The sequence below is a fragment of the Pseudomyrmex gracilis genome, unplaced genomic scaffold (assembly GCF_002006095.1).
Source record: "Pseudomyrmex gracilis isolate BER0280 unplaced genomic scaffold, ASM200609v1 scaffold_71, whole genome shotgun sequence".
NCBI classification, from domain to species: Eukaryota; Metazoa; Arthropoda; class Insecta; order Hymenoptera; family Formicidae; genus Pseudomyrmex; species Pseudomyrmex gracilis.
In genome coordinates this window covers 78,908-92,891 of record NW_018020655.1, presented here as the reverse complement: position 1 = coordinate 92,891, position 13,984 = coordinate 78,908, and the positions used below count along the sequence as shown (strand labels likewise).

Below are 13,984 nucleotides of genomic sequence, written 5' to 3'. Positions count from 1 at the left end.
TTTCGCGGGGGTGTAAAGTAGACGAAGGCTGACCGAAGAGAAGAGACGAGATCGAATATCAAACATAATTATCGTATGCCGTCTAAAAAAAAAAAAAAAAAAAAAAAAGAGAAAACGCACAGTATCGAAAAGGAACAGTCGTTGTGACTCCTGTCACTTAACAAGCGTTGTAATTATTTAATTAATTCTTGTGTGTGACAAATTTTTTTTTTCAATTTACCTACTTATTTATAGAACGTATCGTCACATCACTGGTATTCTCGATATTCTGACCCTAGTATTTTCTCTCCTTTCTCTTTCTTTCTCTCTTTTTTCTTTTTTTTTCCTCGTTTTCTCGTTCCGTATTATCGACGTGGGTCAAGAAGTCATTGCGATAATCAGTAAAAGAGCCGTGATGGAGCGAAGCGTATTATGCTCGCGCGGAATAACAAAATGAATCGTTCGATTTTTCAACGCAAACTATATTCCAACGTTTGCGACAAATAGAAGGAGCGGCGGGGAGAAAAGGAGAAAGCGAAATATTGTTCGAAAATAAGTTGAAGCGTTCGTTCATTAAGCTAATGGGGAATTATATATTAATTTAACAATTAGAGATTATTATTATTATTATTATTATATATACGGGAAAATATTAAAAGCGCGTGAATCTGTGAAATTCACACGCGCGACCAGAAAATTTTAATCAAACAAATAGAATATCTATACCGGTGCGATATACAAATTTCTCCCCGTGCGTGTTTGAATTAATTATCAACGTGATTGAAATTCCACAACTTTTTTTTGTTTTTTTCCGGATTTTTTTGCAAAAATAATATAATCGTCAAACATTCAGCTCTCGTGATATCTCTGTGATATTTTTTCAAGAACGCGTTTTTTTTTTCGTCTCCCCCCCCGAAAACAATCGCAGGAAATTGAGTAACCTTTACTCTCGCTGCGCGCGCGCGCAGTTATGTGACGATTTTCTGCTGCGGTCGGAATTTTTCAGTTATCGCTGGAAAAAAAAAAAAAAAAGACTTATCGATAATGTTCACACGAGACGAAAAATCCAACATTTCACACGTATGCGCGTACTTTCGTTTTTTTTAAAAACGAAACAAGTAATTTAATTTTACAGGAATATATATTTAATTCTCTTTACCGTGGACAAAAACAACTCTGTTAATTTACGTATAAACTAGTACAAGCAGTCCCTCTCACGTGTACTTCTTCACACTTTGTCCGTTCATTCACTGCGCGCGCTGAATTGCAGCTTTGTATTCGCGCGCGCGCGCGTTTTACACACGAGAGAGAGAGAGAGAGAGAAAGTAAAAGATAAAAAGAGAGAGAAAACACGAGGCGAAACAAAAAAACTCCACCAACAAAGAAAGAAACTGAGAACACCCGTGCGCGCCCAAGATCGGCTTGTCGTAACGGCGCAACCCCCATTGATCCCCATGGTCGCGCGCACAATTATCGTATCCGCCACCCGACGCCAACGACGAACCACCCCACACAGCGGTGCGACGGCGACTGAGCGCTAAAGTGCCGCTGATTGACTTGATATAGCGGGCGCGCGAGCGCGCACAAGGCGCAATTGGCTCTTGCGCTGTCCGCGCGCGGGAAATGATTGGTCAATTTAATCCTAGAATGCGCGCTGCATTAAGCATTCAAGCGGCGTTCACCGCCTATTAACCGACTGTCCGCTGACGACGAGAGAGAAGAAAGAAAGAGAGAGAGAAACACACACGTCGTTGCTCTCCCTCTCTCACTCCTCCCCCTCTTTTTCTTCTCACCCACGGTCCCCTGGCCAGGATCCCACAACCCTCTCCGCGTCAACTGTGCCGCCAGAAGTTTTCCAATCCGTTTTTGAGTAAAATCTCAGGCAAGGACTCTTTATCCTCTGTTTTTTCTTTATCTTCTTCTGCTTCCTTTTTCTCAGGTAAGACGCAAAATAGAAGTAAGAATAAGAGTTTTTTCTACACGCGCGAGATATATAGAATTTGAATGATATGTAGAGCCTTTTAAAATTAAATTTAACAAATTGAAAAAAATTTGTGTGTTAAAACTTACCAAATTCACGCAAATTAATTATTTATATAAATTAGATAAAATTTCTTTCTAAATTTGTAATTTGTTTACAAAAATTTATGTAACGTTTTTACACTTTAATAATATCTCGCTATTTTTATTCCTTATCTCGATGGTCTAATATTTAAAGAGCTCGTACATTTGCGCAAGTACATTAGGGGTAACATAATAAAACACAAGAATTTTGATAGGTTTGATTGATATTTAATCGCAAATTAACAATATAAAACGTTTTAACGAGAGCAAAATACATGGGCTATTATAAAGTTTGCGATTACCATTGCGGGTTCATTGTTTTCTTCTTGTCTTGAGAGAGATCCTCTCGAGCGTGCTTTTCAACGCCGCTATATCTACGCCACTGTCCTCCCTCTCGCTTCCGCGATGTCATCGCCGGTCACTCTCCGCGCCACCATTTTTTCCTCTCCCACTCGTTCTGAGTCAATTTACCAATTAAAATCAGTGTCGGTCGCGGCACTGAATGGTCCACCAACCGACGGCGAATGATCCTGTTATTCCTTTCTCCCCGCCCGCCCCTCCGCCGAAAGAGGGTAGCTGTTATCGTACCATTCACCGATCCGCGATATACGGGGGCGAGGAAGAGGGCCCCTTTATTCAAAACCCCCCCCCATGACGAAATTGCACGCACGCCGTTCTGGCGAGATACAATAAACACGCGTTTGGAATTTTCTTCGAAAAAAACAAAACACCCTTTGATCGTGAAAAACAACTTGGCTGTGGAAAAACAAAAGACCGTAGCGGCGAAACATAATCGTGTGCCACACGGCGCGGTGTGTGTGCTCGCGAAGAACAGTGTGCGTGCAACTTCGAAGTGACGTTTCGTAACTTTTGATTAAGTTTTTTCAATTTTAATTAATTAAAACTTGACTCGAGTTGACTCAAAAGAGTAACCTGAGGTAAGAAGTATAGATTTCGTTTAATTTTAAGTAAATCAGTTTACCCCCGTGTGATGCGCGCGTTCGTCGACATCGAGTTTCGGTCCTCGTGAAACTTAGTTTCCGTGTGTCCGGATGGTTTTTCCGGCGCCCGTTGACGTGTAAAGTAATCGTGTCGAGGTGAATTATCGAAATCATCACCTACGGCACTACTACTTAGCACGTAAATAAGCCGCCGCGTTTTCAGAGGTGAATCTTTGCGATGTTAACAATGTGTTACTCTCGTTTTTCCTTGTTACTTGAACTTGTGTCTTTTGACGTCTCGGTCGTTCGTCTTCGGTTACGATGCGCGACATCCGTCACGAGAGAGAAACTGAGAGAACTTCGCTTGTTAGTTGTTTTTAATTGTCGGCGCGAAGAAGCGCGAGTTCAGTGAAAAACTTGACGTGAGACAAATTCTCGATTGGATTAAGAACAAATCGTTTATTTTAATTAACATCCAATTTGTTCCCCGTGCTCTCGGCCTCTTAGTTTCTAGTAAAAGTTGCGTTCGAACACTCTCGCGCGTTGATCGCTGGATGTGTGCGCAAAGGACGGTGAAAAATTAATTACATCGAAAATACGGTCAAACGTGTCTTTGAAGCCGCTTGTCGAATTTTTTGAAATTCTTGCGCACTCGGAAGTGGAAGACGGACGTGGAAGAGACAGTTGGGTTTGCGAACATAACAACGAGCGTTCAAACTAATCTTCGCCCATTATTACGGTCACAAACCGAAATACCTCCGTTGCATATTTCTTGTTTCGGTTCTTAACAATCCAAAATTCAATTTTACACCAAATTCGTGTAGACAATTCGTGTGACAAAAAGAATGAGAAAAATTTTATTCTACAAAAACTTGCGATATTAAAATTGGCGTTCCTCTTGTATCTTTCTTTTCTCACGTACATGTTCAATGTAATTTTGACACTCGCGTTACAAAATAAAGAAACTACTCGGGAAGAAAAATAATCGGAAGAGAAAAACCGGACGAAAACGAGAGATTTTAGATACACACGAAACTCGTGACATTAAAATTAGTTGCCTTTGTTTCTTTGCGTTTCTCTCATGCAACACATATATCTATAATTTCGCGACACTCGTTACAAAATAGAGAAAAAAAAAAGATAGTCGAAAGAAAAGAAACCAAAAAACATTCTTAAATACGTGTGAAAATTCGAGATAGTAAAATTAATTTTTCTCTCAACGCGCATACGCGATTCTATTAAACGCAAACTGTGAAAACGAAGAAATAGGAGAGCCATATGCTGGATGTGCGCGTGCGAAATATAAATTTTTCACATACGTGTGACGCGAAGTGGCATCTTGCTGTGAATTTTCAAAATTGTTATTTAATTCGCATTTTCAAATTAATTTACACACACAGAAGTTAAGTTATATTCTCGCGACGTGGCGTATGGAGCTCTCGAAGTTCCATCTCTTGATTTCGCTTTTTTTTTCACATCTGTTTAATTCGTGCAATAGTATATATTTGTAGTATATATTTATAGTATTTGTTTGTAGTATATATTTGTTAAATTTCGTGACACTCGAATTGGAGAAACGAAGGATGATCGGCGGGCGCAACAATCATCTCTTGAAAGAAGAATTATATAAGGTACGTCACATACAAAAGGACACACTCGATCACGTACATAACATACGTAGACATTACGTGTGTGCTCCTCTATTCGAACACACACATTGAGAACGAGCTTCTATTTAACCCGCTTTTCTCATGCGGGTCCATTTCGGCGAATAATTGCCACACAATACCGATCGTTTCTTCCTTTCTCTCTTTCTTCCGTTCGTCGAATCTCTCGCACGAAAATTGACTCGTGCGTAATTTTTTGTATCGTTTCGAAGCCGCATCGCTCCGTTACCTCGAAAAAAAAAAACCGCATCGATTGTTCCTTTCTCACTCGAAGTACGAAATATAAATGCGGTTAATAAACGAACACACGTTCTTTTTTCGTATGTTGGCGTCGAGTTTTACGTGTTTTAACCGGACGATATTTGTGCGCGGCGCGCGAACTTTTATTCTGATATTTCGGCATGCGAGTACTTTTCACGAGTTCACTTTTGACACGTCGTACACGTAGATGTGCGACGCGTTATTGGAATCTACATATGGCAACGGGTTTTTCTCGAGTCGAGCGCGCCACGAGAAATTGTCGACATGTCACACATGCACAGGTGTTTCTCAAGATATCACGTGTGTCTGTTGCCACACGTCTGCTAGGCCGCACGTCTTCTCCGTGTCTTGTCGATATCGTCGTTCTCGCGCCTCATTAACAATAGATCACTTCCAATTAAAAACTTCATCAATTCGTAAAAAATCGTTCGCTCTCCTTTTTTCGCGTTTTTTTTTTTTTTTTTTCAAACCGATCGTGTCGCACACGTTGTCGAGTGTACAAACGTCGGACATTTTTTTGTTTTTTATTTAAATATTTTTGACTCTCCGAGAAAAGAAGAATAAAATGTGAGAACATCGAATTCGCAAGGAACAATTCGCAACATTAATGAAAAAATATATTTCGCACGTACGGAACTTCAAAGTTTCATTTCTTGATTTTGTGAATTTAATTTAATTAAAAGTCGACGTAACATTTTTTCTCGGAACGGTTTATACAATTCACTTCAGTTTCTACTTGTACAAAGTTCGAATATATCCAACTAATTAAAAGTCAAAAACATGTTTCCACGAATGTTCCATTACGAGCATGTTTTTTTCAAGATTGTTACGGTAATTAAACTTTTCCAATTTTTCACTTCTAACATATTGTGGAAGAAAGCTCTTTTCCGAAGCATGAAACGTGGATTACTTGCACGTTTGAAAAAAAACAAAAGATTCGCCGGAACAGCAAACCTTCGGGAAGATATTAGTTACCAAACGGCTTGGCGAGAAAAATTTGCTAAGCCTATTGAATTTTTGTGTCCCTTCCTCTCTCCCCGAACTTTTGATGAAACAAAATCTTCAGTAGACTCAGCGAATTTTTAGCAAAATAGCAAAACTTTTTTTTTTCGTGCATCAATCGAACGTGCGCACTCGAGAGTCGATGCGCGCGTGAGAGATATTGACGATTTTCTCTGTACGAAATAATTACCAAAGACCGATATCGAAGACGAGCACATTTGTGGAAAAACAAAAAGCTTGGAAGCTCGAAACAGCAGCTCCGTCACGAACAATTCAGGGAAGCGAGTGATGTTAAATTGGGTAGAACGCGGTGCGTGGGCTCAGGCCGGATACTCGCCGAATGAATCTCATCCCAAGAGAGAGGAAGTCCAAATTAAGTCGAGAGTAGCCATTGTCAAGGGGCAATACACAATCAAGTTCTCCCCAGTACCACCGTACCGAACGATAAACTTATCGTTCAACCCCCCGCGCGTTCTTCTTTATTAGTGAATCATGCATTCCAGCGAGTTAGTAATACCGTGAAAACGATCAAAAAATATCGAACATCACACAGTGTTTTAATTTTTTTTAAATAAAATAACGAAAAGAAAATTGAACAAAAATTAATTGAATTAATAAATCAGAAAAACGCAACGAAACACGACGTGAGAGATGAATTAAAAATAAAAATAAAAATAAAAAAAAAAGAATTCAAAAAAGAACAAAGCGGTGAGATTGGTGGAAATGTTCGAAAGCGTGGAATAATGTACGCGAAGAGAATTAAGACTTATTAAAATCGTTTGACCCTGTGCCGCTTCTTACACCGCGCACTGAATCTAACGGGTCTGTACGTACCTTGAACGAGATGGGAATATATTGCGTGCGTGCGTGCGTGCATGCGTGTGTGTGTGTAGTGTGCAGATGTAGAAACGCTTGTTGGAGAAATGTTTTCAAGATTTGCAATTTTTATTGCAGAAACTTGTGTCTTTAATGTGTATATTTTTCTGAACACGAGACGATCTCTTCTTATATAATTTATTATAAATATATTTCTATTTACATTTCTTTCACATATCTTATCATCAGTGAGATTTATATTATTTTTTTTTTTTTTTTTTTTACATTTACCATTTGCTACAACGCGCAAAATCGCGCTTCGGTTCAGCCTCTCTCGCAAATAATGTCCACCACGCTGTGCTCCATCAAGACGGGCTCGAGACATCTGTGCACCGCGCTTCCCAAAATCTCATTCAACAAAAAGTGCATCACGCTGCGAACAATAAACAAACAAAAAATAATAAATATTACCTCAAACATATTATAGAAGATCAATCGCTTAAAATTTTATTTGTTGTAGAAGAAAAATCAAATTCTCACTCTTCGTCCGAGACAAATCTCCACAGATACAGTTGTAAGTAATGAGTGTCCACTTGTATTTGTTGCAAACCGTATTTGCTGAACGTTCGCAGTCTCACGCATTCGAGAAAAGTCTGTAGACAAGAGAAATTCCGATGAGAAAACGCAAGATATCGCGACGTGTCGATATTTTGTTACGAAAAATTATTATTTAGCGAGAGATAGAGAGAGAGAGAGAGAGAGAGAGAGAGAGAGAGAGAGAGAGAGAGAGAGAGGGAAAAATATATGCATTAATATTAATTTAAGATTTTATGTAACAATTGTGTAAGTAATAGCGGTAGAAGCACGAAGCATATTGCGTAGCGAGCGATGACAGAACACGACGACGGCGGAGGATGAATCAACTCCGCAAAGTGGATAATAGCGGTGCTATTTTATCATTGCGACCACTCTGCACCACCTGAGCGATCGTTATGCCAGTAAATCGTCTGGTAAAAGTGTTATTCTATACAGAAATTTTTATATCGCGCGTACGCGCGCGTGAGCTCGCACAAATAACGCGATTCGGTTAATTTAATAAATAATTTAAAAGGTCACGGTGAGACATAAAGCGGGGATAATAAAAGAGAATGACACGAAACCGAGCGATATTATTGTTTAATGTCGTACTTTCAAGCTTATCTTGATGATTCCCGTGAGAATGGACGCCTTGTTGAATTGCACCGATGAGAAGATCTCGATCTGTTCGGAGAATAACTTCTGAATATTCGTCACGAGGGAAGAATCGATGTGACTGGGCGTGTAAGACGACCAGTTCGATCTGTAGTGTCTCGACACGCTGACGCTAGAACAAATGAGCAAAAAAACACGCGATTATTTATTCCGTAAAACGAACTTTTAAAGAGAACAAAGAGAATCTGAAAAAAACTCAAGTATTTTATAACCGAAGAGACAAGTGTCTTCTTTCACCTGTGAGTTTTTCTGCTACTGTCGCTACTTCTGTCCACCTGACCGTCGTTGCTGTCGTACAAAGCGGCAACTTGCGAGTCTATAGCGGTTATGTCCTCGACGACTCTCTTCATCACGGCTCTCACGGTTCGCGGTTCGATCGTGTGCAGCCAATCTCGGGTTTCCACGGACTTCCTCAGCATCTGAGAAACCGCCAGGCCCTGAATTCGCACGTAGTGATTCAGCAAGTTCTGAGCGGCCTCCTGAAAGTGATCGCATATCTCCGACGCGGGGGTCACAATGTTCTCCGAAGAGTTGTACTGATCGATGTTGAAGAGATTGTCGGTCGTCGTGAGCTGAACAAAAAAATTTACCTGATTAACGACAAGTCAAAGTTCACTCGTCATCTCGTACACGAAGTGGACAAAGAAACTCTGTTTACCAAGTAGCGAACGTTGTTCTCCTTGTACTCGATGCACATTTTGCTGAGCAAAAGCAAAAGGGTGGGAGGAAACTTCGACACGTCGGATCCGTTGCAGAATCCGGCGACCGTAGCCGTGAGATGGTGCAGAAAACCGATCACCAGCCCCTCCCTCACCTCGTCCACACAGAAACTTTGCAGAAATTGTGTTTTCAAGCTAAACGACAAATCCGGTTGTAAAAACACCTGTTGCAAAATTAAGTTACGTTACATATAAAATTAGAATTATAAATGCGTTTGAAAGAGAGTTTGGAGAAAATTTGTGAAAATTTAACAGAACTCTAAAAATTCTACAAACTCGCACAGACGTAATTATACGAACTAATAAGTCTTGCAGAACTCCTTTAACTTTCTCAATCGTGGGCATAATAAGCATAGCTTGAAGCTCCGCCAAACCCCCGTCGCTCCCGTCTTGTGTAACTTTGGTGGCCAAAGTCTGTCTCACTTTTACCAAAGTCTCGCTCAAGTGTTGCTTCAGACTGTGCAAGTGATTGCGACATTGTTTTCGGCCTGCATTCACGACTATGTCCGTTCCAATTCTGCAAATATTTTAATTCACGTTTATTTCGTTTTGTTATTTTTGTCTTCGATTATACACACTCCAAGTGCGTGTCTTCTTCTCCTTTTTTCCTTTTTATTACCTGGCGAAGTCTGTTTCCTGGCAGAGCATGTTTATTGCCTGCAGTCTGCGATGAAACCTATCGAGGGCTCTAACCAAAATTGCGGTGTCGGCCACATCTTCCACCCTTTTGCCCACCAGATCGAAATATTTTCTCATATTGCTCACTACAAATTTGTTCAAATGTCCCATAGCTTTTGTGTCAAAGTCATCGACCAGATTGTGATCGTCCAACGATCGGTTTATAAACATGTCCTTGTAGGAAGCCACAATCAGGCACAGATCGCTGAGAAATCCCGAAGAGGACGTGTCAACGAACTCGATGATGTCGTTTTCGCACATGTCCTTCAACACTTCCAACTGTTCGATCAGTCTTGCTTCTGCGTGAACCAAGAATTCGGCGCATAAAGAATCGGCCGGCTCTTTCAGTTGCAACAACAGATCGACATTTTCAGCCAGAGCCTTGGTGGACGCGTCTTTCTTATGAAGCTGCTGTCTGAGCTTGGATTTCAGTTCCTCCAAAATGTCCTCGCAATCTTTTTGAATGCCTTGGAAGGACGGCATGGTGCTGTACTGATTCAAGACTCTCTGCGCGTGAACATAATCTTGAACCGCCTGGAAGTAAATTGTTTCTATATTATATAAATTCAAATCACGAAATAGAATATTATCAATTAAAAAAAAAAAAAAACTATACTTGTGCATAATTTTCTTCATTAATTCGGTCCTTGAGATTACCAGGCAGTTTAAAGAGAAATTGCAGCTTCTTTAACAAGGTGTGTACTGATGACAGTTTGGCGATTTGTTGTCTCGTTCCTTGCAAGGTCGACGAGATTTGTTCAGAAAATGAAGTGATGCTGTCCATATTCTTCGCCAAGAGATCCATGCTCTCCTCCATCTCTTTGAAATCCGTTTTCATCTGCATCATGTTTAAAATTTAAACTTCTGATCGCGCACTATTGTCTTCTTCGATTGTAATCAAATTGTTTCATACCTTGCGAATGGTATCAGTCGCGGATATAAATTTGTTATAATTCTCATACACCAGAGTTTGCATGTCCGAGTGTAAAGTCTGACTGTTTTTTATGATCTCAGCCTCGTGGTCCATAATTTGCTTCAATGTACATTCCTGTGAAAATTTAAATCACAAAAGTTAAAAGGACGCGTGTCGATTATAAATTATTTACAAAAATATTAATTAACGAAGATCAAATTTTATCATATTGAATTGTGTAATTTAAGTTGCAAACGTCTGCATATACAACTGACAAATAAAATACTTACTTTTAATAACTTTTGCAGATACAAGGTGGCATCAAAATGTTGTCCGTTAATGTCAAACGGATTATTTGCGTTCTCCGTCATTGTTTACTTTTCTATATTCGTTCGTGTCAAACGTGCGCGAACGTACGAAAATAATCTAATTTGATTAATTTTCACAACTTCCTTAAATGCTGGAATTAAATGAATGCTTAATTGTAGTAACACCGATGAGAGGAAAAAGCGTCATGTGTCAGTTTGTTTTGTTCGACAGATACGACGATCCAAATTGTTTCCAACTCTAAAAATTCGTCCAAAATACAAAAATAATTTTTTTGCTGAAATTCTTCTTCGCGCTATTTTAATTTTGTTCGCGCGAATTTTGGCAAAAGCGGACGCAAGTCGTTTCGTGCGCGGAGTTTCGAGTAGTTTCGAGGTTGGGTCTGGGTGGCATGGTGTGTGGCATCAATTTTAACAACCACACAGTATCCGTACAGCGAAGCGCGGAAATAACCTCGTTTTATAGTTTATCGTTTTTTGCAGCGCAACAAGTACGTCCAACCGCTCGATTCAATTTACAAATATTTCGTTTCGACAATTCACCCACTTTTCTATATTTTTCAGAATGTTTAATTGAGAATTTGGCGTTGCTCGATGCAAGATTACCGCTTGTGTAAAAAAATTTGAAATCAAACGCAAACCTTAACCTCTATGCGGAAGGAAAATTGTCACCTTTTTTCGAGAAATATACGAAAAAAGGGAGAGAAAAGCGCGAGGAAAGGTAAGGAGATACGCACTCGGTGTGAAATTCGGTTCAAATTCTATTTGTTTGAATCTAATTTTTTTTTGGAGCTTTCGCAAAACAACTGTCACCAGTGAACGTGAAAACAACAACAGTTGCTTTTGAAAAGGCTTGTAAGAATCAAACCAATTTTACAAAGATCCAAAACTTTTAGATCTCCGTTTGGGAAACCACAATAAATTGCCTGAAAATAATACAAAAGACACAACGGAAGGTATTCTTTTGTATTTGATTGAACAAACAGCGATTGGATTGAAGAGATTGCTTCGGTTGAGAACAGCGGTGGAAACATGAGAGTGAAAGATTCAACGAGCGATTGATTTCTTCTGTGAGTTAGAATTTTTTCACTTCGAGAACACAATGAACATCAAATTCATTTGATTCTCTCGAGAAAATCAGAAACAATTATTATCAACAACAATCATGCCGCATCCCTGTGTTGTTTGCGGCCGTTCACGCATGAATCCCAAGAATCGCGAGGAGGACTACATGTTCTTTGGCTTTCCGGCGAACGACGAACCTCGCTGCCTACGCTGGCTCGAGTTCTGCAGTCGCGAAGATCTCTACAAGCTCACGAAAAAACAGCTGCTTCAACGTATGGTCTGCTCCAAACACTTTCAACCAACCGATTTTCTCTACGTTGATCGCTTGCAGGCCACCGCGATTCCGTCTATCTACGATCCCAAGCAAAGTTTGTACAACATCACGTGTGTTCTTTGCAAAAGAATGCGGAAAGATCCGCCTTCGGAAGATTACGACGGCACGACCTTCCATCATTTTCCCGGCGAGGAGTTTCGATGTCTCAAGTGGTTAGATTTTGTTGGGGACGAATCGTACTACAGACTGACGAGGAAGGAGATTCTCTTCTGCTACATCTGTTCGAATCACTTCGACTCGTCTCAATTTGTTCCGGGATTTAAAGGAAGATTGGTGGACAACGCGATTCCTAATATTCGCGATCCAGACAAGGCAGAAAAAAAGACAAGACTCTCGGTCGCCCAGTCGGACGTTGAACCAACGCTCTTTGTCAACACAGACAAGAGCGAAGAACCGCCGTTACCTCCCGAAGTGCTGGAGAGCCAAGCCTGCGCCGCTTGCGGCCGGTCGAGAGCCGATCCGAGAAACAAGGCCGAACGTTACAGGTTTCATCCGTTTCCGGCGTACGAGATCGGGCGATGTTTGCAGTGGTGTCAGTTCTTAGGCCGCGAGGATCTGCTCAAAATGTCGCCCAATCAGATACGAAAGCTCGTGCTCTGTTCCAAACACTTCGAGACTAGTCAGAAATTTCGCAATCCAAAATTTCGCGGTCCGTGCGACGCTATACCGACAATCAAAGACGTATCTGAGTCGTCTGAGATCGTAAGTAATCAGGACAACAACGACGACGATCAAGAGATAGAGGAAGAAGCTAGAGACAATTCCAGAGTCATTTATCGTTGTCCCAGGGCGTTTGTTTCCAGCAAAAAACCCAAGGTCGACAACAGACCTACGCCTTTAGCCAAGAAACGCGGCAAGTCCCGACGACCGACTTCGATCAATATTCCCAAACTTATTCCCAACAGTTTGGAAAGCTGGGGAAGAAAACTGCCTCTGCCACCGCCCACGACCAATTGGAAGATCAACTTGGACCAAATCCAACCGATTACGATCAATAACGTCACCTCGAATGTTGTGAACAGTCTTCAGGGCGATGTGAAGAAAATTATATTGCCGTTTACCGGTGACATAACAAACCTTGGTAATCCAATACCGGTTAACAGTTTAGCGAGTATTCCTCCGGGACTGCTGATCAAGATAAATTTGCCGGAACAGAAGCAACAACAGCAGCAGCAACTGTTGCAGCAGCAGGGACGGTCTTTGTTGAAGAGAAAAACGAGGCAAAGCAAGAAAAATCTAACGACCAAGTCGAACGAGCAAAGAAAAACGCGAGCGAAGAGAAGAACTGCTACCTCTGCCGTGTCGAAAAACGCGAAAGAGAAGAAAAACGTGGAATTTAAGGTGTCTCCGGAACTCGTGGACGAAAACCTCGCGCAGTCGTTAAACTCCAATGAAGCGGAAATTAAGGAAATAGCAATTTCCAAAGGAAATTCGGAGAAGGAGAACAACACGCAGGTTAGTGTTGAGCAAAATTACGTTCGCCTCTTATGTTCGTTTGACGACGTGTCATCAATTAATTATTCCAATCCGATACAGGTGGAGGAAGATCGTTATCTCAAAGAGTGTAAGAAAGTGAAAGTTGCAATAAACAGAAGGAAGGCCGGTTGTCGTAGAGTTACGGGAACCATGAGAAGGACTATGATCCCGATAACGGGCGAAATCGGACGATTTTTTAGAAAACTGACTCCACTGATGCATCGACTGCCAACGCGAGCCAGAGCAACGCTGAAGCTATCAATTGTCAACATGGTGATTGACAAGCTTTAAGAACAACAATAAAAAAAAATGCAGCGTCCTTATTCTGTAAATAACGCGATAACAAAATAGTTATCGCGCGCAAGGATAATTAAATTTTTATTAATTTTTAATTTTTTTTGTTTGTTAGTGCACAGGATAAGGGGGCTGATGTATTTTTAAGTCGGTTTCAAATTGCAAACTATCGCACTTACACTTTTTGCGCTCTGTTTT

At 40.7% G+C, this 13,984-nt stretch overlaps 2 protein-coding genes across 4 annotated transcripts; one reads left to right on the top strand and one right to left on the bottom strand.

Annotated features, from left to right (window-relative positions):
• The first annotated feature begins 2,641 nt into the window (after positions 1-2,641).
• On the top strand, positions 2,642-13,984 carry LOC109854667. 3 transcript variants are annotated; one of them, XM_020427998.1, is made up of 5 exons: positions 2,642-2,981; positions 4,522-4,615; positions 11,182-11,338; positions 11,514-13,471; positions 13,553-13,984. In XM_020427998.1, exons 4-5 carry the CDS (start codon positions 11,783-11,785, stop codon positions 13,781-13,783), a joined length of 1,920 nt encoding a protein of 639 aa, XP_020283587.1. In that variant the 5' UTR covers positions 2,642-2,981; positions 4,522-4,615; positions 11,182-11,338; positions 11,514-11,782; the 3' UTR covers positions 13,784-13,984. The 3 variants fall into 3 exon arrangements, with proteins under 3 accessions (XP_020283587.1, XP_020283588.1, XP_020283586.1); XM_020427999.1 differs by lacking the exon at positions 4,522-4,615; XM_020427997.1 differs by lacking the exons at positions 2,642-2,981; positions 4,522-4,615 and adding an exon at positions 11,018-11,108.
• On the bottom strand, positions 6,994-10,678 carry LOC109854666 (vacuolar protein sorting-associated protein 51 homolog). The gene is made up of 10 exons (XM_020427996.1): positions 10,582-10,678; positions 10,292-10,426; positions 9,995-10,216; positions 9,320-9,912; positions 9,001-9,217; positions 8,640-8,864; positions 8,219-8,553; positions 7,919-8,093; positions 7,271-7,383; positions 6,994-7,163 (listed from the first exon to the last, which is right to left on the bottom strand). The coding sequence occupies exons 1-10, from the start codon at positions 10,660-10,662 to the stop codon at positions 7,055-7,057; spliced, it is 2,205 nt and encodes a 734-aa protein (XP_020283585.1). The 5' UTR covers positions 10,663-10,678; the 3' UTR covers positions 6,994-7,054.